The sequence below is a fragment of the Podarcis cretensis genome (genome assembly GCF_951804945.1).
Source record: "Podarcis cretensis genome assembly, chromosome: 16".
NCBI classification, from domain to species: domain Eukaryota; kingdom Metazoa; phylum Chordata; class Lepidosauria; order Squamata; family Lacertidae; genus Podarcis; species Podarcis cretensis.
In genome coordinates, this window is record NC_137186.1 from 33,384,204 (window position 1) to 33,409,239 (window position 25,036).

Sequence of the window (25,036 nt, forward strand, 5' to 3'; positions counted from 1 at the left end):
CTATAGGAAATGGCTCGACTCCATGCTCGTTTTAAATTGAGGGCTGGGCGAATTCAAGTCGTAGGGCTGCACCTGAGACACATCTCGGGACGCCGGAAAGAGATCTCAGAAACATGTGAAGTGGGCGATCCAAGTTACCTGATATTGCTGTAGTCCATACTTCGCAGCCATATAATAATTTAGGGACAACTTTGGCATTAAATATTTGAATTGCTGCTGGAAGGTATTTGCCGCCCTTCTGGTGATAAAATCGGACAATGGCATTAGAGGTCGTGGTTGCAGCAAGAGAGGCAGATTGTAGATGGGTGGTCCAGGAGAGATTATAAGTAAATATTAAGCCTAGATATTTAAAGGCTTTTACCTTTTCTAAGTAGCCACCTGTGATCTTAAGCGGCTCCAGCTTGAGTTTGCGGGAAAGAGTGAAGTGGAGAACTTTCGATTTTTTATAATTAATATTAAGAGCTTCCGCCTTACAATAGGCGATAAATGCATTAACTGCATTTGCTAGGTCCGCAGCTGTTCTGGATAAGATGACGGCATCATCCGCATAGAAAAAGGAAGCAACGGGGTGGCCTGCTAAGTGAGGAGGGTACTTAGTTGCTAGCTTCAAAGGGGAAAGGGCATCATGAAGATAAAGATTAAACAGTAAAGGGGCCAAGAGACAACCTTGTCGGACGCCCCTGGCCGTTGGGAATGGAGTGGTAAGGGAGCCGTTGGGACCAATTCGAACGCGAGCTGTGGTGTATGAATAAAGGGAAATAATTAGGGAGAGGAGGTGCGGATCAATTCCCAGATGGGCAAGTTTGGACCATAATCTCTGCCTAGGAATGGAATCAAAGGCGGCCTCCAGGTCCATGAAAGCGGCAAACAGGTGGCCTTGCCTTGGTGCAGTGTATTTACTGGCAAGGTGATAAAGAGTTAGACAGTGGTCCATGGTTGATGCTGACTTCCGGAAGCCAATCTGTTCTGGCGGTAGAATGTTTCTCTCATGGACCCATGAAAGAAGTTCTTCCAGTAAGACAGCGGCAAATATTTTCCCCGGAATAGATAGTAAGCTGATGGGGCGATAATTCCTAGGGATGTTTGGCTGGCTGCCTTTGAAAATTGGAACTATTGTAGCTTCTCTCCAGGAGTCGGGGATGTCTAATGCGGAGGAGATAGCGGTGAATACAGGAGTCAGCTGTTCACTCCACCAAAGAGGATCAGTCAGGAAAAGGTCCAACGGGACCATGTCTGGGCCGGGGGCCTTATTCCTTCGCATGGACATTATGATGTTGAAGATGCGGGTTGAGGTGAAATTTACTGAGGAGGTGGAACTGAGAGAACAGGAACAGAGGTCCAACGGGGATTGAAGGTGATCTGTAAGATGATTTGGAGAAGCGAAACTGGCTGAATAATAGGCGATCCATTCGTCAGCGGAAATCAGGATAGCTGAATTGGGTGGTGCCGAAGGCCTAACTAAGCGCCAAAAGGAGCGGGAGTCATGCCTCTCTACAGCCGAGCGAAGAGTGGACCAAGCCTCAAGGATGTGTTGCTGTTTCTTGCAATGAATCATGTTTCTGTATGTCCTTTTAGTAACTAGAAGCTCTGCACAGGTTTGAGGGTCGTTGGAAAATTTGATGGTTCTGACCATTTTCCTAATTCGCCTTCTTAGGACTTTGCATTCCTTGTCAAACCAAGGTGATTCAGAGAAGAAGCGTTGGTGGGTAGACGAGGTGATGGTTATGTAAGTTGTTGAAAAAGCATCAATTAATTTCCGGTATTGGTCAGCGGGCGGAATTGAGTCAGAAAGAACTGTAGGTATATCAAGTGATTTTTGTATGTCCAGGGCAAGAGAGGAGCTGAGGCGTGTCCATTTCTTTGTTTTATATACAGGGTAGCTTTGTGCTGTGGAACTATAGTTTGAGGGGACTGAGAATGGCTCTATTAGGTTTAACATTAAAGTCAATGGAAGGTGGTCACCACCAAAATATTCAGCCACTTCCATTTTTGTAGAGACTGAGAATAGCTCCGGCGTCAATAGAATGTAATCGACAACACTGGTTCCCCGGGAAGAGATGCACGTTAACTGCTGCGAGGACAAGGGAGTAACGTTGCCATTTGCGATGCAAAGATCGTTTTCGATGGCCAATTGGGCCATCAGCCTCCCCGACGCATTTGTTATGGGATCAAGAGAGCATCTGTTTCCCCAGGGGGGCTGCAGGGGATTGTCCAGGAGTGCTGCGGAAGATAATATAGCATCGTCGTTGGGACCTATTCTTGCGTTAAAGTCCTTCCCCTCTCACTCGTTTCAGGAGATTACTCAGCTCCACAGCACCAAATGTACGGCGGGGGGGTGCGGCAAGGCAGCAAGGCTGAAGCTCGAGTGATAAAACAATAAAACAATAAAACGCTAAGGAAAGCGAAGGCAGTGTTGAGGAGATAATGAGGAGATAATGCAGCCACTAAATCATTAGAATTAAGAGATAAACCCCCAAAGGGTTTGAAAAAAACTACTTAAAACTACTTAAAACTTAATCTAAAAGCAGATGAGGTTAACTAGGCTGCTACCTTCGTCGCCATGTTGGCTCCTCCTCCCCTGATCCTTTTAATTGGAGATACCAAGGACTGAACCTGGGGGCTCTACCGAATGTGCTCATCCTTTTGGTCAAAATACTGTATGCTTATTTCTTTTCAGGATAAGAAGCAAGCCCTTCCTCTTTTCCTTCCGAAACAAGTCATGCTCTGATTTCCAAATCAGGATGCTTGAAGTCCACTGTATATCATGTTCTTCCTCTCTGACTATTGGGACTGACTCCCCCATGTTTAATAAAATACTAGAAACAAGACATCCAAATGTTAAAATGTAATTTGAAGAGTATCTTCACGCCTCGGGCATTTTGATGCTCTACAAGGAAAGAAACAAAAACAACTTCTTTTAACACTCCTCTCCCCTTGGGTATTTCTTGTCCTTGCTCATCCCTCATGAATTCCAAAACAAGAATTCTTGTTGCTCTACCCTCCTTTGCTACTTTCCTTTAAATAATAATAATAAAAGGACCAAGATAGGATTAGAAAAAAGGAAAGGAAGAAATTATCAAGTGGCTAAGAAAGGTAGAATAATTTTATTTTTAAAGGAAATGTTGAAAATAAAATTATTTGTTTGCACAGCCTTTTTGAGCATGCAGAGATGTACCTCTAGATGCTGAGCACATCTGCTGTTTTGGTGTGTGGGTTCAGAATATCACCACACAGTGCATCTGGATGATGCAGATCTGAGAAAAGAGGAAGACAGCTACCTTTCCTGCATCATCAAGGAAAAAGACAAGTCTCTGCTTGCACATTTACAGTCAAATTTTATTAACTGCTTGGCTCCCTGAAGGGTAAATGTAGGACTCGGGTTCCCAGCTTCTCCTGTGGAACCAGAAGCTCTGAGGCTTCCAAATACTCTTTCATTGTGGTTTGTTTTCACTGCTGAAAGAAAAAGGAAAAAGGAGGGGAGAAATCAAGCCAATCTCCCTTCTGCACCCCACACCCTACTTTTCAGGCTGAGGGAAACAACCTCAGCAAGGATAAGGCTATATATTCAGAATTGCAGTGATTATAATCAAGATTGTGGAGCAGCACCTGTAGGGCACAGCTGCAGCAAACCGGCTATGATGTGTCAGCATTCAACAACTGGACGTTGTTGCTGTTGTTTTGAAATGAAAGGTAGGGCGAGCATTAAAGCGTTGAAAGAGCTACCCCCTCATTGGCCTCACAAAATTGTTGCCATGGCACAATGGTCTTTCTTTTGTTCTACAGGACTGGGCTGATGACACTAACAGCCCAATTTATTGCTGTTGTCAAAAAGAGCTTCATCTACTGGGAATGACCAAGGATGCTCTCACAGATGATATAAGAGATTTAGGTGGGATGTAAGGGTTCAGGTGAACCCATAGGGCTCAGTGCTGTGTATATCAATAAAAGAACCTTGAACCTGGCTCAGTAGCAGAAGGGCAGTCTGTTTTGACAATGGTGTCACATGTTCTCCACCAGATGCTCCCATCAGCAATCTGGTTGCAGTTTTCTGCACCAACTGGAGCTTCCGAACAAGACCCAATGGTAGCCCCATATAGAGTGCATTACAGTAATCTAGCCTTGAGGTTACCAATGCATGAACTACAGTGGTAAGGCTATGCCTGTCCAGGAATGGCATTAGTTGGTAGACTAGACGAAGCTGGTAAAAGGCACTCTGAGTCACAGAGGACACCTGGGTGACAAAGATGTATCCAGGAATACCTTCAAACTATGCACTTGCACCTTCAGAGAGTGCACAACCCCATCCAGAACAGGCAATTTCAGAACAGCCACCTGCCCAAACAGCTTCTGTCTTCCCATGATTCAAACACCATTTATTGGCTCTCATCCAGTCTACCATTGCATCCAGACACTGGTCCAAAGCTTTCACAGCCTCTCCTGATTCAGATGTTACGCCGAAGTAGAACTGTTGTGTCATCAGCATACTGATGGCGCCTCGCTCCAAAACTCCTAATGACCACACCCAACAGCTTCATATAAATATTAAATAGCACTGGGGAGAGAACAGTACAATATGGAACCCCATAGCACAAACGACGAGGAACATTCACCCAGTGCTACTCTGTGAACATGACCTTAAAGATACAAACGGCACCACTGTAATACAGTGCCTCCAATACCCATCTTGCTAAATTGGTCCAGGAGGATACCTTGGTCAAAATGGTATTCTGAGAGATCGTCTGAAGTAACAGGCTAACACTTCCCCTTGTCCCTCTCATGATAAAGGTCAAGCTACAGTCAAGCAGTGTTGCTGAGATCATAGTAATCATAGAATTGTAGGAAGTGGTCCCAAGGATCATCTAGTTCAACCCCCCGGCAAATAGACATTCTGTTGTGTCAACCGCAACCTAGGTTTAAGGTGCCATTTTGTGCCTAGCTTATATATCTGAGTTTCTAACACTGCCCTTGCCCCTATAAACATCTCACAACCTCCCCTGTCTCCGCAGCCTCACATGCCAGATAGTCATGTCAATGGTGCCTCAAATGCCAGTGGCCACTGACTCAGAGCAAAACCACAACCCCTGCATTCTCTCTGAAGCCAAAGTGACTATACAGAGCCTTTGGAAGCCCACCTGCTGCTGCTAGACCATAGCATTTTGAATAAATCATGCCAAGTAATTTTGTCTGAGCTGGGTGTGTGTAGATCTGAAGGACAGCTTAGGTTCCAGTGAAACTGAGGCATACCTCCAATGATTGGACCACGCATACATTTTTGTAAAGTTATTATATATATTCTACCAATCCTGGAGTATTAAATTGCCTAATTTTAAAATTCTAATTGACCTTGGCAATTTCTTCTACTTAGTAGTGTTCTTTTGTTTATATTTTGTACACAAATTGCAATTGCTGGTCTTTTAATTTATCTGTATCTGTTTGTATTTGATGCCCAAATATGCAAAGGCTAGTGGTTGATGCAAATATCTACCTACCTACCTACCAACCAACCAACCAACCAACCAACCAACCAACTGTCCAGGCCACTGGGTACATATGGAATATCACAATACATTGACATGTCTTTAAGTTGGCACATGAATATTTACTGTTTTGGTTACAGGCGAACATGACTACTCTTCTAGAAAAGCAAGCTACAGCATGGCACTTCCGTACATTAGTTCTGATATGGATTTCTGGAGATGTCGATACGACAGTGTTTCTTCTATGCCTCTGTTAATCTGCACAGCAGTGCAGAGGACAAATATCAAACATCAGCATCTACCATGTCACTTCCACAACCAGGTATGCACAATCCCTTCTGATGTGACGCTTCCTATTTGCTTCAGGTTGAATATTACAGTACTAAATGCAAACAGAAAATTGCAATATCCTCAATCAATCCTGAACTTCGCTGGAATGGGAAAGAATGTTCAAAACTCCTATTTAAAAGGTGTCCTTTCTAAATGTCCCTGAATACCATGGGCTACAACCAATCTCTTTGGGAGGATATAAAAGCCAGCCTTCATCACTATACCCAAGCTTCATAAATACCAAGGCCCCCTTTTCCCTGGGAACCGAATATGCAAGCACTGTTAAAATATTTATGTCCTACAGGAACACTTGAAAGTGAACAGTTGCCTTTGTTACTGGCCTCTTGCATCTCTGGATGCAAAGACAGCATACATTTTAAAAAATTCTTCTTTACTTAATCAATATACCCACCACAATCTGGTTCTACATTCACAATCACTAATGCTCATTAAAACTGCCACAAACACACTAATAAAGGGAGGGATGGAAGGAGAAACCCCTTTTGCCATTGTTTAACCTCAATTGACAGTAGAAAAGGATACTTAAATTGTAATTAATCCACAATTTGAAATATGCACCAGGGTATGGGTAACAAATATCTATGATGGGGGCTTAATAGACACACTTAAAATAGCTTTAAAACACTATGCAAAATATCTACAGGTCTGTGACAGGAAATTCTTACAACTCATCATTATCGAGTGATGCCTATATGCTTAGAGATGTTTTGGCTCACGCATTCAGGGAACCTGTTTTAAGGTGGAGGCAAATAAGCAAGGCCTAGGCACTCTAGTATTTTTGAACAGCCTGCTTCTGGTCTCATGCTTGGCTTCTGACGCAAGCAATGGTACAAGGACTGTGACTATGGAAACCCGCAATTGAGTTGAGAGGGCTACTGCCAGACAGGGCACAAGAGGCACCAGACCCAAAGGAGAGGCAGGATGCAGTTGGAATCCGCAGGCCTTGCAGAATGTTAAATCTGATATGCTCTTCCCACATTGCCTATTCCAGGCCTGATGAGTGGGGCATTGCCTCAAACTGCTTCTCTCCCACTCAACATTGGTGTCACAGGCAACTCCCTTTTCCTAAACCAAAGCTGAAGTGTACCATGCGTTCAAAAAGCCACAGGAGTTAGAACGGGCTAGACATTACACTGTGTGGCTCCTCCACACAAATCATTGCTTGCCTCCAGTGTTCCTCTCTGAAACCCAATAAGGCACCAGTGGAAAAGAGAGCACATGCGAAATTAATTACTGTAAAATTAAACTGGATTGTCTTTTTCCTCTTCCTTCGCTCCCTTACCCAACAAAGCCCTTCCTGAAATCTCTCCAAGGTGTGTATATTTTATTTAAGTCACCAGAGCCCAAGCAGAACAGCCAAGACATTCACAGAAGTCAAGAAAGAGGAGGGCATGTGAGCACAATAGCTCCTTAAGAGAGCTCGCTCCCCCTCTGTTCCTCAAGCCTTCCCTTGCTCCAGTGAACGTTTGGTGTCTGTCCATGAAAAACAAACATCAATCAGGCAACAGGCTGCCCCCCCCCCCCATTCCTGGTCTGAAATAACAGACGTCCCCCACTGGGCTGGGAACGCCACTTCCCGGTCCAGCGCACATAGGGGATAATAACAGGGGAGCAGAAGGGGGGGGGGATGAAATCCCGCTCCAAGGTGCCAGAATACACAGTGAACTGTGCTTTTCAGAGCCAGAGAAAACTTTGGAACACAACAGCTTTTGATTCCCCTCGTCCCATTGGGCACGTTAATTATTTAATAGCTGGCTCGTGCATTTTCAGCGGTGATCTAGGAGGAGGAGGAGAGGAGGGAAGCAGGCGTTTCTCTCTCTCTCGCACACGCAGACTGGTCTAGCAGTGTATCTGTCCCCAGCAGGCATGTTGTGCTTCTTGGATGAAATAGTAAGAGGTGAGTGTTTCCAAAACTGGACAGAGGGAAGCAGTTTCCCATTAGGTAGCCGCAGAGTTCACAGTATGAGGCAAAGCAAATGAGACTTGCATGAGGTCTGGGGGTGTGCCCCAACCATGGATTTCTCTGAAACGGAAACTTGAGAAATGTCGGTTTCTCTCTGCCCCACTTTTCAGAGGCAAAGGGAACGCATGCTTATATGTTTACTGTTGCCCAGCGCCCAGAATATGAAACGATGTCAGGAATTTTTCTGAGCAGCAGTTCCTCTGGCATGGCTGGACGGTGAAATCTGCAACCTTGTTGGCAGCTCAAGCATTTTCATGGGCAATCAGCAATGGTGCCAGTCAAAGCTTCGGAGAAATCAGATCTGACTGGTCTTGTTCACAAAAGAGAGGGAGGCGGGGGGGGGAACAGAATATGCATCTGGGTATAAATAAAATAAAGCCCCCAACCTAGTCTGCCAGCCTGCCGGCATACCATCGCTTGATGAGAAACCCCTCCAAAATGACAACACCCTGCTCTGTTTGTTTAAAATTACACATAGGAAGCCTGGCAGGAAAGCACAAAGGCATCCTTGCCAGCAGCAACAGAAGTAGACTCAGCAAGCTGCTGATCTATGCTAGACACCTGGGTGGCATCTTTAACAGTACAGGCCCACAGGGTGAGGAAAGGAGAACATTTCCTTGGCTAAGTAAATGCTTGAAGCAGGAATGCGTTCGAATTCACACATTTGGAACCAAAGAGGTGGTCTGTTTGTGGGGTTTTTTAAAAGATGAAAACATCTGTCCATGGGTCTACTAGAAAGACAGCTTTGCTTATTATTAAAGCACAGAATGTCTGTGACCCAATGACTGAGAGCTGTGCAAGCAAGCAGGGCTCTTCTACTGTTGGGTGACACCAGGCGAGTGTCTCCTGCACTCCACAGAATGATAGCGTTGGAAGGAACCCCAAGGGTCTTCTAGTCCAACCCCCTTGCAGAGCTCCACTCGCCCCAGCTGACTATGGAAGTTCTGCCTGTGAGCACATGAAGCTACGGAACCCAACCCAGTAAGATTCCTACACCACACATAACAGAGTTTGGACCTTGCTGATATGCCACCTGCATTCAGTGCAACTATCGTAAGTAGTTATGTGACCACAAACCACCACTAACTATAAGCCATAGTTAGAACTAAAGTGGCAGGACAGAATTTTCTCAGCCAAAGCTGCTCTCTATCACATATGGTAGGAGAAGGACACAATGTACAGAACTATTCACGGCTATTGTAGAATTCCTACTGGAACTAACTCCACTGAGGAGTCAAAACCTCCTGTCCTTTTAATTTATTTAAAAAGTCTAAAACCTGCTTGACTTTTATTGTGTGCACATAAGGTAATTTTAAACAATAAAAACACAGTGTTTAAATACTGAACTAATTTAATTTACTATTATTGATTTTACTGGGATGGGGCAGTTTTTCTAACCTCGGACACCCTAATGTGGATTTGGATACAATGTCATGCTGGCAGGGCTTGTCCAAGACTATTTGCTGCTTGAGGCAAAGCAGCAATCACACACACACACCCCAAAGTCAAGATCAGTCAACTTGTTCTGGCAATTGGGGCATAAAATCTCACAATAATGTCTCCAACTCCGAGTAAAATTACAAAAGTAAATAATACTTTGCAGCCCTTTTATGACACCCCAAATCTCACCTTGCCTCATCTCTTGAGAGGGCCTTCTCAGTGGCTGCTCCAAGAATTTCCCTTTCTAGAGAAATTAAGAGTGGCTCCCTCCTTGTCCCTCCGCTGGCAGGTAGAAACTTCCTTGTTCAAAAGGCTTTGAGGAACTGACTATTTTTAAGGAAAGGGCTGGTGCTGTTAGGTTTTTGTTTTTACTGTAATGATCTGTATGTTGTAATAGATCTTATACACACACATAAACATTCTATTAATGACTAATTGTATTTTAATGATTCCCCCCCCTATGTTTTTAGCTGTTTCTATTTTAGCTGTAGGACGCAGGTGGCGCTGTGGGTTAAAGCCTCAGTGCCTAGGACTTGCCGATCGAAAGGTCGGCGGTTCGAATCCCTGCGGCGGGGTGCGCTCCCGCTGCTCGGTCCCAGCGCCTGCCAACCTAGCAGTTCGAAAGCACCTCCGGGTGCAAGTAGATAAATAGGGACCGCTTACCAGCGGGAAGGTAAACGGCGTTTCCGTGTGCGGCTCTGGCTCGCCAGAGCAGCGATGTCACGCTGGCCACGTGACCCGGAAGTGTCTCCGGACAGCGCTGGCCCCTGGCCTCTTGAGTGAGATGGGCGCACAACCCCAGAGTCTGTCAAGACTGGCCCGTACGGGCAGGGGTACCTTTACCTTTACCTTTTTATTTTAGCTGTAGGCCACTTTTGAGTTCTTGTCAGGGGAAAAGGTGGGATATAAATAAATATAAGTATAGCAGCAGCAGAAGCAACAACAACAACAACAACAACAACAACAACAGGGCAGGGCCTGCCCTGCCATCATGATTCAAGAACATAATTAAATACAATGGACAAATCCAGGTTTCATGCTCCATTTTTGCACCTTTGGTATCTAGGAAGCTGACAGCAGGAATGTCCCACATGATCAATTTTATATCTGATGAAATTGTTTCATTGTTTTCAGAGACTGTATGGACAGTTTTGTTGTTTGAGTTTGTTGTAATGATTTTATTGTTTCTGTTGCTTGTATCACTGTGTTTTATTCTGTTTTTACCACGTACACCGCTATGAAGGCTTTATGCTGTGAAGTGGTCTATAAATTTGTTTTACAACAACCACCCGTTTAATCCATGCTGTCCAAATATTACTCAGGCGATGTTGCAGGTAAGTACAGTAGAAACCACACCATGTTAGGAACGACATGCATCAGCCCACAAACAATGCTCTTGTATGGCGGCAGCGAGGAACGAGCATCTTTCAGCAGCAACGAAACTGCCCGTGTCTCCCATTTTGAAAAACTTGTCCTTTCACTGTAGAAAGGTGTGCAATTAACAGCATCAACAGTGTTGTAAATCTCAGGCAGAAGAGCAATCAGATAAACAGAGGCTGAAGCTTATACTGTGGTGTGTGTGTGTGTGTGTGCGCGCGCGCACATGAGTGTGCATTTCTAGGATGAATTATACGCAAAAATGAAATTGCAGGAGTTGTCAGGGCATGAAGAATGCCCCCACGATCCAACCTCATTCACTCAGGATAGGACAGGACAGGCTGCTGTGAGCAATATAGGGATTTACACATCTCAAAATGAAGCTAATATAAAAATCAATTACTGAAACATACCACATGTCAACCCTGGGATTGCTGTGGAGAATGAACTATTACTGCTCGCCACACAGATTGATCGGGAGAGAGTGCTTCCTGCTCATCAACCACACGCCCCATGATTCCAAGATTGGGGGAAGGTTTCAGGGGAAAGAACTGTGCATCAGTCTGCAGGGGGGCTGAAACGGCAGCTTGTTAATAGTATTCTCTCTGCTCCAGCTGACCTCACTTCCACAAGAAGGAAATCACTGATTCACAAGAATTTTAGACAGCATCAGGGTTGCACACAAAAGGGAAACTGGACCCATCTGCAATTAAAGTGTGTGCTGTGATGGCATTGATCACTTTCATTGATTGAGCAGAAGGAAACACAAGATGACCTGGACAATGGGGGGAAACTCCAGTACCCCCCTCTTCTTATCTGGGCACCCCCAAAGCTCCCCCCCCCCGCTGACTTGTCAAATTACTTGTCAATTGCTGGTCTGGCCTCTATTACGCCAGTGACCTGCACCAAGCACAGGGTTACTCTGCCTGCCTGCAGGAATCCCTAATGGGCTATTATACAACTAAAGGCAGATTAATATTGATAACTTGTCAAACTGTTTCTCAAAAGTTAAGTGTGTGGCTCTAAGAGTGTAAAAGGTAAGCAGGGAACAGAGAATCCAGTGGCATTAAAAAAAGAGAGATAGTTACAAATACACAAAGCATCAGAATGCATTTGCCTTTCAATAGCAGCAGTGAGTGTAAATGGAAGTTTTGCTGGGTGGGGGTGTTTGCCGATGAGTCCTGGCTGCACACTCTGGTGTAATTCATGGGCAGGTCAGTACTAGAGCTACATAAATAACATGATTTATGTCCACACTGACTGGCAGCAGCTCTCCAGGGTTTTCAGACAGGGTTCTCTTCCAGCCCTACTTGGAGATGCCAGGTATTGAACCTGGAGCCTTCTGCATGCAAGGCAGATGATCTGCCACTGAGCTGCGGCCCTTACTAAACTGTAAATCTAAACTCGGGAGCACAAAGGGAGTCTAGCCAGAAGCAAATGTTTATTGAAACGAAAGAGAGGGAAAGGTAAACAATCATGGGAAAAGATGAAGAGCCCATTCAGTTTTTCTTTTTAAAAATTCTTTTAGCTCAAGGTAATATAAACTGTTATTAGTCAAAGGTTGGAATTATTTATTAAAACGCCTTTGCTCATAACCCGATAGCCTCTTTTAATTGACTTTCACACAAACCGAACATGTAAAACTTGTCTGCTGAGGCAGAACCGTGCATGTTGGTTATTTTTCTCTCCTCGTTACAAGACCCCCTCAGAACCCTCCCAATATATACGCTATAATTAAAGAAAACAAACCATTCTTTCTGTAACATTTATACTAGTGAGAAGAAATTGTTTATTGTTTAAGGGCTTTCCCTCCCTCCCTCCCCCCTTTTAAGCCCTCACACGCTGTTAATGTTCCAGAATATTTAATTGTGCTGCATTTAAAATGTGAAATATTTTCAGGAAATGAACCAATTCTACCAAGGAATGGCAGTTGCACAGAGACATTTATGCTACCCTAGGTAATGGGATGAGCACGTAGCTTCCCTCTCAACTCCAAAAACGCAGCCGTGGCTTGGACGCTTTAAATCAAAAAGCAATTTCAGTCTGTAATGCTCAAATAAATAATTAAGTACATTCTATCTCCCGCAGTATTGCTTCTATTTATTCTCACCCCAGTGACAGGAATGTAGCAGCGTACCCCAATAACCTTAAAATAACAGGCCTGCCACCCACCAGAGAGTGCAGAAATGTTTACAACTCAACTTTTCACCCTGATACTACAAAGGAACACTGTATACCAGCTTAACAGTGGAAAATACTCAGCTGGCGACGGCTGGGTTAAGTTGCGGAGAGGTTCGATATTGCTGTCTTGTCTTAGACAATACTAGATTGGTGTTGATATTAAAACCATAAATTGCTTCTCTCCCTCAGCTGTTGGTCCTGATGACATTTTTTGCCCATGTAAGTTGAGCTTTCCTGACATGAGACAAACGGCACCGATTGAAAACTAACCTCAGTGTGTGGCTGTGAATTTTCCACTGGGCCTTAACAGAAGAGTGGTATGAGTTGCGAGAGTCGGTGAATAAATGGTGCAGGGAATCTTGGTGTTAATGTACAGGACTGAGCTACAGATCTAAGTACTGTCAGAAGAGAGACAGGGGACCTATGGCCATCCACATGTTGTTAGACCCCATCAGCCACAGCCACTGAGTCCACTGGTCAGGGAAGATGGGAGTTGTAGGACAACAATATCTGGAGGGCTGCAGGTTCCCCCGCTCTGCTTTAGGTCCTCATGTGACCAGCTGTGCAGTCACAGAATATGAAGGTGTCAGGGAACTGACATCGGAGAGAGAGGTGGAGGCAAGGCTCCAGAGCGATGCAGGAGAGGGGACCAGCAGAGGGGAAGGAATTCAGCGCAACACCAGCAGAGAAGGGAGGGAGATGGAGGATCGGTAGAGGGGTCTCCAAGACTCTTCACCTGAAACCAGTGGAGAGAGCGCAGGCACACCTCTGCCCAGCCCTTCCTTGCGCAGAAGGGTTCCGCGCAGGGAGAGTAGGCGGAGACTGGGCGTCAAACAGCTTCTATGCTGGAAGAGGTTCAAGAAACGCCCACTGACGGATTCTGCAAGCGACTGACCAGTCACGGAGTGGAGGGCTGTCAGCCAAGACATGGTTAGCCAAGCAATCTAGCCGAAAGTAACGGCAACTTACGCACAAGTAACCCCTTATAACCATTACAGAAGGTGAGGAATTGATTTATGGAATTCACTGCAACGAGATCACACTAATCCAGAGAGGAGATGTTTCTCAACATGGAGCTTTCCATGTTTGGGATTCTATGCCTCTGAATTCCAGTTGATGGTGAGCAACTATTAGGAAGAGAGATTGAAAACCTTCTTGTGGGCTTTCCAGAGGCATCTTATTGGCCATTGTGGGAAGCAGAGCACTTGACTAGATGGACCTATGGTCTGCCCTAGCAGCACTTTTCTTATGCTTCCACAATGGACCAGTGAACAGTGATGGAGCTACAGCTTTAGGAGCCGGGCCCTATGATCAATATGAAAAAATCCAGGCTATTTAACTGTACAACTGCGGAGTGAGCCCCACTGAGCACAGTGGAACTTGTATGTGAGTTAACATGCACGGGGTTGTGATGTAAAGCAATGAATGCTTATAGCCTATTTTGGTTGTCCACTCTTTCAGTATGAATAAGCCTTCCCTGGATAACAGTCCCAAACATACTTAGAATGGCGTGCCTCGGTTCTTGAGAGTCTCTCACCCAGTTGGATGCAAACTGGAACCCAAGTGAGTGTGACACAGCAAGGAGACACTCTGATAAGATGATGTCCAGAGTGGAAATTCCACATCCCTAGGATGCTTCACATCTTCTAGAGACCAACAGACAAATATCTGTGCCACAAATGTATCTGCAGCATTTCTTACAACATGAGAAACACATACTTCTCTATCTGTCTTGCCTTAATGTCTTCCATAGGAATATGAAACCATGTACAGATACAAACGATGGGGATGGCTACCATACAACACAAAAACACATATACACAGCATTCAAAGAAATGTACCTACAATTTCTGTGAAATGGAACTGGACTTTAAAAATCAGGAGAAGGCAGATAAAGTAAGGGTTGCTTATTATTATTTTTTCCTTGTCCAAATTCTATCCCCAAAACAACCCTGTAAAGTTGGCTAGGCTGAGAAATAGTAACCATCCCAAGGTCAATGCGCTTCATATACCTGAACAAAGTTCTGAACCCGGGTTGTCCTGTTTCATGACACCACACCAGCTCTCCTTACTTTCCACATAAAGAGACTCACTGATTCTGTGCATCCACTTCTTGCATTTGGTCAACCAGCTGCCTAAGAGATTTATCAAGCTTTAATCAGGCAATATAGTACTCGGACCATTAAAAGGCAGGCCTGAAAGGGATGGCTCCCACACATTTAGATTTCAGACGAAGTGCTGGAACAGCTGCTAATTATGACGGACTGTTTTCATTTGATTTTTTTTTTTTTCCAGATTACTTTTCATTTGTGTAAACTGAGATCCAGCAAGAACCACCCACTCCCGGCCAAAAGGAAATCTAATTAGCCATCTCCATTACTGGTTGGCCTCAATAAAATATTTCATCTCGCTGACGAATTCCATGCCTCTAAGGAAGACAAGAGAAACAAGTGGGGGAGGAAGAGAGGAAATGCAGAAGCAAAAGAACTTGCCCAGGGTCAGACCACAGGCAGCAGCGGGGGCACAGCCTGGATCTCTTTCCGCCAAGCTCATTTCCCTAGACAAAAACAGAAGGCTGCAGAGTACTGTATATGCTGAGAGCAGCTTCGCCTGTGTTTGTTTCCACTTCACTGGAAGCCTGCCGGGAGCCAGGTGAAGTAACCATCCATTTCCAAACCCTCCCACGCCCCCAAGTCCTTCTTGAAATAATAAGGTATCCATTCTGAAGCAGCATGCCCTATCTCTGGAGGTTTTGCATTTCTAGTTTTTAAAATGATTTACTATGACAGTTTAGCACAGCAGGGAAGGAAAGGGGAGTGGGGGGAATATAGGAAAACACTCAGTCCCCTTAAGGCAACTGAATTATGCAGCCCTGATCTCCAAAGAACACGGTCTCTTTCCTGGATCAGACATGCTAGTCAAAACCTCAGAGTCCTCTTAACAAGAAATCTCTCTTGCTGGCCTGAGGCACTATTCTGTGGCCAGGAAGACAAAATAAAAAAGACAATAAAATAAAAGGCAGAGACTTCAAAAGGATTGCAAGCTGTTAGCCCACATGGGCAGGCAGTTGCAGATCATCCCACATTGACAATTAGAGGCTACCTGCTGAGGAAATATGGTTTCTGCTCAGCAAAGGCTGTTCTGACTGGTCAGATTATTTTTTAAGCCCATTACTCTGAAGGGTTTAAGTAGCTCTAAGAAGCTGGGGTTTCTCCCTAGTAAAGGGTGCCTATCAAGTTCTATGGAATTAAAATGCTCTGGAACAATGACGATCCTTTTAATACATCCAGTGGACAATGCTAAAAGAGATGATGGTGCAGTCCTTACAGGTTTTTTCTTTGGGGGTTGGGTGGTCCACAGTCTTCAAGAAGTGACGGCACATCAGTCTTTAATACCAGTGAAGGCAGAGAATGGAAAGTGTGTGTGGAAACCATTGGGGTGTGTGTGTCTGTCTATAGGTCAAAATCAAATACTACTACTACCATATGCAATTTTGGCAGTTAGCAGCAAGGACTGCCAACTACTGTGACTTGCAGTCAGAGCTTCGTTTATGTCCAGGCTAACATACCAATTCAAAACCCGGCTCAGCTGTTTGCCCCAGTGATCTCTAGGGGCTGTAGTTTTGCAAGGGGACAAGAGATTCCCTGCTCCGTCACAAATCTATGGTGCTTAGGCAGGGCTACTTGGAGGACACTTGTGAAAGTTAAACCAGTTTGAAATGTTTGAGGAACTGGACACGGAGGAAGAAGTCAACTTCCTTCATTGGCATAAATCACCCTATATATGAAATAAAACCAACAGGTGCCTGGTCAGCCAAGCTAGTTACTATGGCAACAGCCAAGTGATTATAGCATGTCAACTCATTAGCGAGTCTTGAGAAGGGAGTCATAGTCTGTGTTATGTCTTAAATTGCTGAAGCAACAGAAATTATTAGTATTTATATGTATCTGCAAAGCCTACAAGCTGTATGCATATCCAGAACTGTATTACTGAAGCCTTTATCTTTTGCAACGGTAAACTATTTGGACCTTAATCTGCCTGTGTGGTGATTAGAACTGGGGGCAACATGTCTGCTGCATGGGTATGTCACCTAAGATTCCCAACATGAAATTCTGAAAGTCATAGTATTTGGAAACTATATTTAGATAGTCTAAAGCTCAGAGTCCATCCTCTCTACAATAGGAGTTAAAAAATGTTAACAAGAAGTAGCCACAGCTCTCTTTAAAATCAGAGATTTATTGGCCCTTCTTGTGGTAGAACACCAAAGATGTTAGAGTTACTGTATGAGCTGGCTACTCGACTCAAAGTCCTTTGGTAGGGCTTTTTCACTTGAAGGGCACCAGATTTTGAGGCAACCTTATATTTAAGTCTGTTAGCCATTGATGGCCAGGAACTGCATGCAAATGAGTGGGTGGCTGGGCTGGAATGAGAGAGGTGGAATCCTTGATCTTTCTTCTACACTCAGCAAGAAGCCAGGCAGGCAAGTAGATGAGTGAAGCCCCCTCTTCTCACCCTACCTAGAAATATAGCTTCCCATCACTCCTCTATCAGTCCAGAGGATGATGATGATTAATTATTATTTCCATGAAGTAAATTTGGGGATCTTATCTACAAGGCCATTTAAATATATATTTATTGATTTTTAAATATTAAACAAGTATAACAACAAACAACAACAAAAATATTCATTATTGCAGCATGCAAATCTACAAGGCTCGTTTGAGTGCAAGACAGGAACATTTTTCAACACTTGGACCTCAGCACTGAAAGTGAGGTCAGTTAGGTACAAAAACAGTGTCAAGCCAAAATCTGCCAGCTGTTATCTACCCCCACCTATTTTGCCGTCCCATTTGCAGGTGGAAAAATAAGAAAGGCATTTCAGTAATTTTCCAGGTGAGCCACCAGCAGCGGCTATGTCTTTGGCCTATCACCACATGAGTTATTACATTTAGGTTTGAACAAAGCAAAGGACATACTGAGGCAATGTTTGCTTGAAAATAATCTGTCTGCAATGAGAAAATTGAGTCCTTTGTACAACTTGTTTCCTAGCTAGTCCTCTTGATATGGTAGCATTGTATCAACAAGATCTAACATACCTGAATATACTTTATTGAGTGCACAACTGAATGTGCCTGCCTTCAGCAGTACACATTATAAGAGAATCCCATTACAAAACTGGATAGGTCCATGTGGAGATGCCAGTGTCAAAACTGTGGCTGATATTTTGTTGTTTGGCTCTTTGTGTGGAGATTTGCATAAAGAGTTAATCACTTTGTTTTTAGAGTCTCAACCTGGGAGTCTAGGCGCTTATTACATGGCTTTTCTCCTTGGAGATAAAGACTAGCTGGTGGCAGCAAAAACTGCAGTGCCCTGAGTTTTAAACTATGTAATTTTTAAATTCTGATTGAGTTTGGCAATTTCATCTGCACAGTGGTGTTTCTATGTTTATATCAGCACACAAATTGCAATGACTGATGTTTTAATTTAGTCTGGTAATTTTACCTGCTTAGTTGTTTATATACATATCTTTGATTTTTTTTTTTACTCTAATTGCAAAGCCCAGTGGATGATGCAAACAAATATCTAACACCAGTGGCATAGCACATTTCTCATGCTAGCGGTGTGGACAGGGCTTTGGGGGAAAGGGACGGCATCCCTCATTTCCTCCCTCCATTTATTATTATCTGTCCTTCACCAGTTAAGTCTCAGGTGCCGGGGGAAAGAGGTACCCCTTCAGTATTCACGAAAAGCTGTATAAAGAAAGTAGCAGACACACCTCTGTGGGGAGGAAATTCCAAAACTTGGGGGTTGCTGGAGAGAATGCTCTTTTCTGGGCTGCAACCACCCTGAACTTCTGAACAAGGTCAGAACAACCAAGAGGGCCCCTCAGCTGATCTTAACACCCAGGAGAGTCTGTTGGGAAGGAGGTGGTCTATCAGATATATGGGGCCTAAATTGCTTAGGGTTTTAATTGCAAGCATGTGTACTTTGAATTGGGTCCAGAAAATAACTGGCAATTCAATGCCCCTCTAAGAAATATTCCTTGCTCAGAATGCCCTAGAATAGTGATGGCACAACACCCTACTGAGCAAGGCTTCATGGTCATGCAGCATTATGGCAATGGACATTTGGGATGGGGTAGCTTGGAGGAAGCTGAGGCTCCAGTACTTTGGCCACCTCATGAGAAGAGAAGACTCCCTGGAGAAGACCCTGATGTTGGGAAAGATGGAGGGCACAAGGAGAAGGGGGCGACAGAGGACGAGATGGTTGGATAGTGTTTTCGAGGTTACCAGCATGAGTCTGACCAAGCTGCGGGGGGCAGTGGAGGACAGGAGTGCCTGGCGTTCTCTGGTCCATGGGGTCACGAAGAGTCGGACACGACTAAACGACTAAACAACAACAACAAAGCTTGGAGGACAGGAGTGCCTGGCGTTCTCTGGTCCATGGGGTCACGAAGAGTCGGACACGACTAAACGACTAAACAAAAAAAGCTAAGAGGAACCCGCCACAAACACACGTGGCAGACGCAAAACACCACCACATGAAAGAGCTGAGTGATTTCAGCCCTGAAACCCCACACAGCACAATACTATAATGATGTTCAGCAGTGGAATGTGAGAAGTCCCTTAAGAAGTCTGTGGACAGTGTCCTCAGAATGCGGTCAAGGGGACAGCATTTAACTTCTAAACAGAGAGGCCCCAAGGCTCAGACCTGCATGGGAATCAAACCTTAGGACCCGGAAGGAATTCATCCTAAGAATTTTGGGATAGTTGCTCAGCGGCAAGTGGAAAGCCTTGCTGGACATGCTCAAAGGCACTTTCCTTTACAGAAGCAGCACCTGTGGTTAAAGACGAGGAGTGGTACCAAGTGGGCCAGGTTTGATGGAGCAGTGGCAGGGCCACACAGGACTCCAGCACGGTATTCCCCACCCCTCTCCTAGAAATACTTCTGGAGCTTCAAGTACAGAAAGCAGCAGATAAAGAGATAGGTAGCTCCAAGGCAAGGTTCCTTAAGGTTCTGGGTGCTGATGGAAAGGAGGGAGCTGTACCACATAGAGAATGGGGTAGCCAACATGGTGCCCTCCAGTTGTTGTATTGCAGCTCCCATCATTCCTGGCCATTGGTTACACTGGCTGTGCTGATGGGAGTTACAGTCCCACAACATTCAGAAGGGACTACGTTGGCTACACCTGCTGTAGAGCCTCAGTACCCTGAATTATCAACCTTTTGGAGTCCATAATTCAAGCAACCTTCTTTCCTATGTGGCCTGAAGTAAATGGCTTGTCTTTCAGACAGAAAATTGGAAGGGGGTGGGGGGAAAGAGAGAGAAGAGAGAAAAGAATATGAAAGAGAGACTGTCTTAGAGACCAATGTGTGTGAAAGCTGGGTGCCAAAACAAACAGCCTTTTCTTATTTGTCCATTGATTTATTCGCAGGGAGGATATATTGTAAAGGCCTCAACAGTGAACAGTTCACTCCCTTTGCACCAGGAAGAAATGTCTGCAGTGCCTCGTGCCAAGAAACAGCAAAGAAACAGCCGCTGCTCACCACCCTCAGATGAGGACCTCTCTATACTTTTATGTTTAATGATTGTTTCCTGGCAGGGAGCAAGGCTGGGGAAGGGAAGAGGACCAAATCTGGCAGAAAGCCATTTGAACCAAGCCCATTTCATGGTTGTGGACAGTTAAAGCCATACTGGAAAACAAAACACGTGCCAGGATATGCCCACTGGAAACCTATGGTTATCTGTTGCTTTGAGTTTGTTTTCCCACCTTCAAATATAGGCATTTTGTGTACAAAATAATAAATACGTACAAGTCTTTTGTCAACCTTTTCAGACTCAACAGAAAAGGTATCGGGACCCACAAAATCACTCAAATCCTATTCATGTTTATTTGGAGCACAGGCCTGCTGTGTTCAGAATAGGTTCACTTGAAGCTAAGCATGCATTAAGGCTGCAGTCTTAGGGTTGTAACCAACTAAGTTCTATTCGGGACAGACCCATTGAAATTAATGGACCTAAGTTACTATTTTCAGCAGGTCTGTTCAGAGTAGGATTCACATTGGCAGCAATAAATAAAATAAAATAAAATAAAATAAAATAAAATACTACCACCTTTGTAAGGAAAAAAACCTTACAACAAAATCCACAGCAAGCTGACACAACAACAGATACGTGATAACTCAGGATCCCGGAAAAGTCCTCCAAAAGCTCATTAAATTTTTTATAGCTATGTCTGCATAAATATATATAAAGTAATATAAAAGGTATGCCTGTCTACCCCTTGTGCATGTGTCTGTCTTCTCTCTTTCTCCCTTGAAAACCCTAGAAAGATGGAAGGAAGGGTGCCACCTCCACTCGTGTGGCCCTAGGCCGGAAAAGTATGATCCACTTGAGGGTCGGAACAAGGTAGTTTTACACCAATGACGTAATCAACAACAACAACAAAATCATGGCTGACCTGGAGAAAAGAGTGGGCAAAATGGGGCGTTGCCTCTTGAGATTTCTTATAACGGGCAGAGTTCTCCAGGGCAAACTGAGCGATCCAAAGCTCAGCCTGCCTCTGAAGCCCAGTATTGCTGGTTATACCTGGATGTATAATGCATCTTGTAGTTTTCATGCCCTGAAAATACGTCTTCAGATGAACAACAAGCAGCTCAACAAAACATCAGGGAAGTATTTCTTCAAAATTACCTACCTTTAGTTGCTGCAGGGGAAAACAGCTTCTCTGAGCCTTCAGAAGTCTGAAAAGAACAAAAGAAAGAGGGTTAACTAAATGAGAGTTTATGATTTCCCAACAGCAATAACAAAACAAATCAGTCTGAGGTCGAAGACTGCAGTTATGTGTCACACCTGGAGGGTGCAATGTTGTGCCATAAAAAAAAGAACCAAGGATAGAGAAACTGGGCCCTGATCTCATATCTTTCCTATCCATTGAGGCAACCATGCAACACATAAGCTATATTCAATTATTCTTCCAACTGAAAGCACAAGGTATTGAGATGGATCCTTATCTCTTGTTGAATAAGGAAGGACAGAACTGGGAGTGGCAGAGATATAGAAAAAAGAGGCCTATATTGTACCAAAACACAGGCCCTCTCATTTCTTCCCTCACCACTGTGTTTAGCAGATTTATTAACAAAGCTGCTTTCTCCCATTTATATCCAGGCTGTATTCTGCTTTTTGAACTCCAGCCATGCTGTAACTTCTGCCCTGGGAAGTAGTTAAGAAATCCAATTAACCTAAACCTTGTAAACAGCTTCATGGTAATCAGGGGCACTGGGTTTCAGCCAGGATAATAGCGGCACGCACTGTTTAAAAAAAAAAAGGAAAATCCATGTACATAAAGGTTTTCTTAAATAAAATCTTTCAAGGGTTCTTCCCACTCCATGAAACAAGAAAAGCTCATGGGGCAAATATAAAGGCTAAATAGTCATTATTTTGGGGTTCTGATATTTATTCAATTACTCAGTTAACTGAATTTTAATTTCCTAAAAAGCGACCCCAGATTAACTGACCAGTTTATTTAAATTATATTTAATAGTTGCCCTTATAACAACTTCAGATGGCAAGTGCCATCTTAAAAGAGGCATTTCTGTTCCGTGTGGCAGTGGGGAATACCATTTGATGATAAGCTACCATCTAAAAGCCAAGAAAGCGTATTTTCTTTAGAACTGTTAGTTTTTCACCCAAAAGCAAATTTGACCTACTGGTTGATTAGATGATAAAAACTAATATAAATAATTGACATAAAATCCCCTAACAGCTTGACAGCCCTCCTTATTTTCAAGGATTGCACTGTACAATACTATTCTGAAATGTGCTGCTGAAAGAGGGTAATTGAGGGTAGCCTGAAAGAGGGTAACAGAGTAGCCTGTGGGTCTTCTGTTTTTACCTAACGTAGTTGTTAATGTAGTGAAATTCCTTCACAAGACAAAAGTTTTCACTATTCCAAGTGGGCTAGATCCATGATATAAAAGAATGTGCAAGGCTTATCCCTGAGTAAGAGTGAAATTCAAACTTAAGTTGCCATCTGGAAAAGATCAGCAAAGTAATGGAGCGTCCATACCTGCAGCCCTGCTAAATCAGCTTGATGCTGGTATAGCAATCAGGGCCAGATTGGACCTGGTGAAGTCATATGATAGTGGTGGGGCTGGCTCATCCCTTTCCCCGGAAGGCCCCATGTTTTGAGGCTTTCCATAGGCTGCTGTCAGGAACAGCACTTCTACCTCAGGCATAGGCAACCTTCAGCCCTCCAGATGTTTTGGACTACAATTCCCACCATCCCTGACCACTGGTCCTGTTAGCTAGGGATCATGGGAGTTGTAGGCTAAAACATCTGGAGGGCCGAAGGTTGCCTATGCGTAGTCTACCTGTTCGCTAAGTGGAATGAGGCTGAACTGGCTGAGTGACAATAGCATAGAGGCTGGGAAGAGAGGGGCAGGTCCATGCAATCCAAACCCTCCTCCCCAACATGGCACAGAGAGGGTTTAGATTACAGTGCTCATGTGTTAAAGACTGCAGCCTGTGTGTCTAACAGGAAATAACTGAGACCTGTGGTTAATTTTTATTTTTTTTCAAATTCAACTCATGGCTGAGCTAAGTTGATTTTCTTTCCAGCATCATTGATTTTATTCTGCCACTCCTCGGAAAGCTTGCATTATTAAGTGTCTCGTGAATTGTACTGCAACACTGCATATTTCATAGCCAGAGATTTCGGAAGCAAAATAAAATAAAACCCAGAGAAACATAGCCAGACTTGCTAGAACGCTGGGCCCTGACCCAAAAGGATCACCGGAATCAATGGGAGCTTATTTTTCCTTGCTTCAATGGCCTTTGGGCTGGGCCTTTTACAGGCAGTAAAAAAAGAATACTCTCTATCAAGAGTTACTTCTGAGTGACAAGGGCTTACAAGGGGCAGGATCTTACTGAATGAAGCTGCCTTAGAGAGAGAGAGAGAGAGAGAGAGAGAGAGAGAGAGAGAGAGGAGAAAAAACAACCAGTGGATGATGAGGCAGAACCCAGAAGATAAAGAACTGTTTAGCCATACATTTCCCCCAAAGGTTGCCTCTGGTCATTGAACAAAATAACCCATGAAATCCTTTGGGAGATGGAGCATCTCTTGTGGATGCAATTCTGCTTCGGGGTTATTATGTTTAAATCATCTTTTGCAGCAGAAGTGAAACAAAGGCCAGTCCCCATTCCTAGCCAAGCTTTTGGTTATTTATTTACTGCAGACCAGCCCTGTGATGCTGACAAGCATATTAAAAAGGCTCCTGACAATTCACTTTTCCCATTCCCTGTAAAAAAACAAAACCTCAAATGACCCCGTCTACCCAACCAACCTATTTCTTTATCAACAAACTAAGGAGCAAACATACGGTCTCGTGTCCAGCTGAGTCCTACTGAAATTAATGGACTCAAGTTAGTCATGTGCATTAATTTAAATGGGTCTACTCTGAGTAGGATTAACAACGGTTGCAACCTACAGCATCTAAATCCTTAAAACAATGTGTTTTCACTAGATCTTCTAGATGCCCTTTATTTTGGGGGTACAGGCAAACACCTTCCAGACACTAGACTGACTGGTGCTGAATTTAAATTCCAGGCTAAAGGGGGCCAAATACAATCAAACCACAAACACTCTTTTTGCTGTGCCAACATAACCCATCATCATCCCAGTACCTGCCCTACAGACAATCCCACTTCTCCTGCTAATTCAGTACCAGGCCAAAAGTCGCTTAATATCAATTTTACATTGTGTGTGTATAGACTGTTTTAAAAGTTGAACATGCATCCAGAATACTGGCAAGAAGAGATAGAACAGGGTAGGGCAGAAAGTAGACTGGGTCAGTGGCGTAGCGGGGGGGGTGCAGGGGGGGGCGGCCGCACTGGGCGCAACATCTGGGGGGGGGACGCGCTCGCACTCGCAGCTCTCTGCCCCTACCTGGCTCACTCACCCTCTCTCACTGCAGTGCTGGCTGTGCGAATCCGATCCGAGCCGCCGGGTCGCCGCCCATTGGGGGGGGATGCGGAGAGAGAGCACGGGTTAGGGGGCGCAAATTACTTGCCTTGCCCCGGGTGCTGACAACCCACGCTATGCCACTGGACTGGGTTCTACCCCCAAATTATGACTTCACCCCCAAATTATATTGCTGAAATGAAGGAAGTGTTGTTTGCATGTGTGCCTTTCTGTGGAAGGACGTGCACTCAGTTCGGCCCTGGTACTCAAAACAAATTCCTGGGA

At 44.3% G+C, this 25,036-nt stretch overlaps 1 protein-coding gene across 12 annotated transcripts in view; it reads right to left on the reverse strand.

Moving 5' to 3' along the window:
* FBRSL1 (fibrosin like 1) overlaps positions 1-25,036 on the reverse strand; it is an 827,250-nt gene that overhangs the window by 82,296 nt on the left and 719,918 nt on the right. For all 12 annotated transcript variants that reach the window (XM_079956419.1, XM_079956418.1, XM_079956422.1 and 9 more), the window contains one exon: positions 21,488-21,533. In XM_079956419.1, the coding sequence (XP_079812545.1) occupies positions 21,488-21,533 (46 nt within the window). The remainder of the gene's footprint in view (positions 1-21,487; positions 21,534-25,036) is intronic.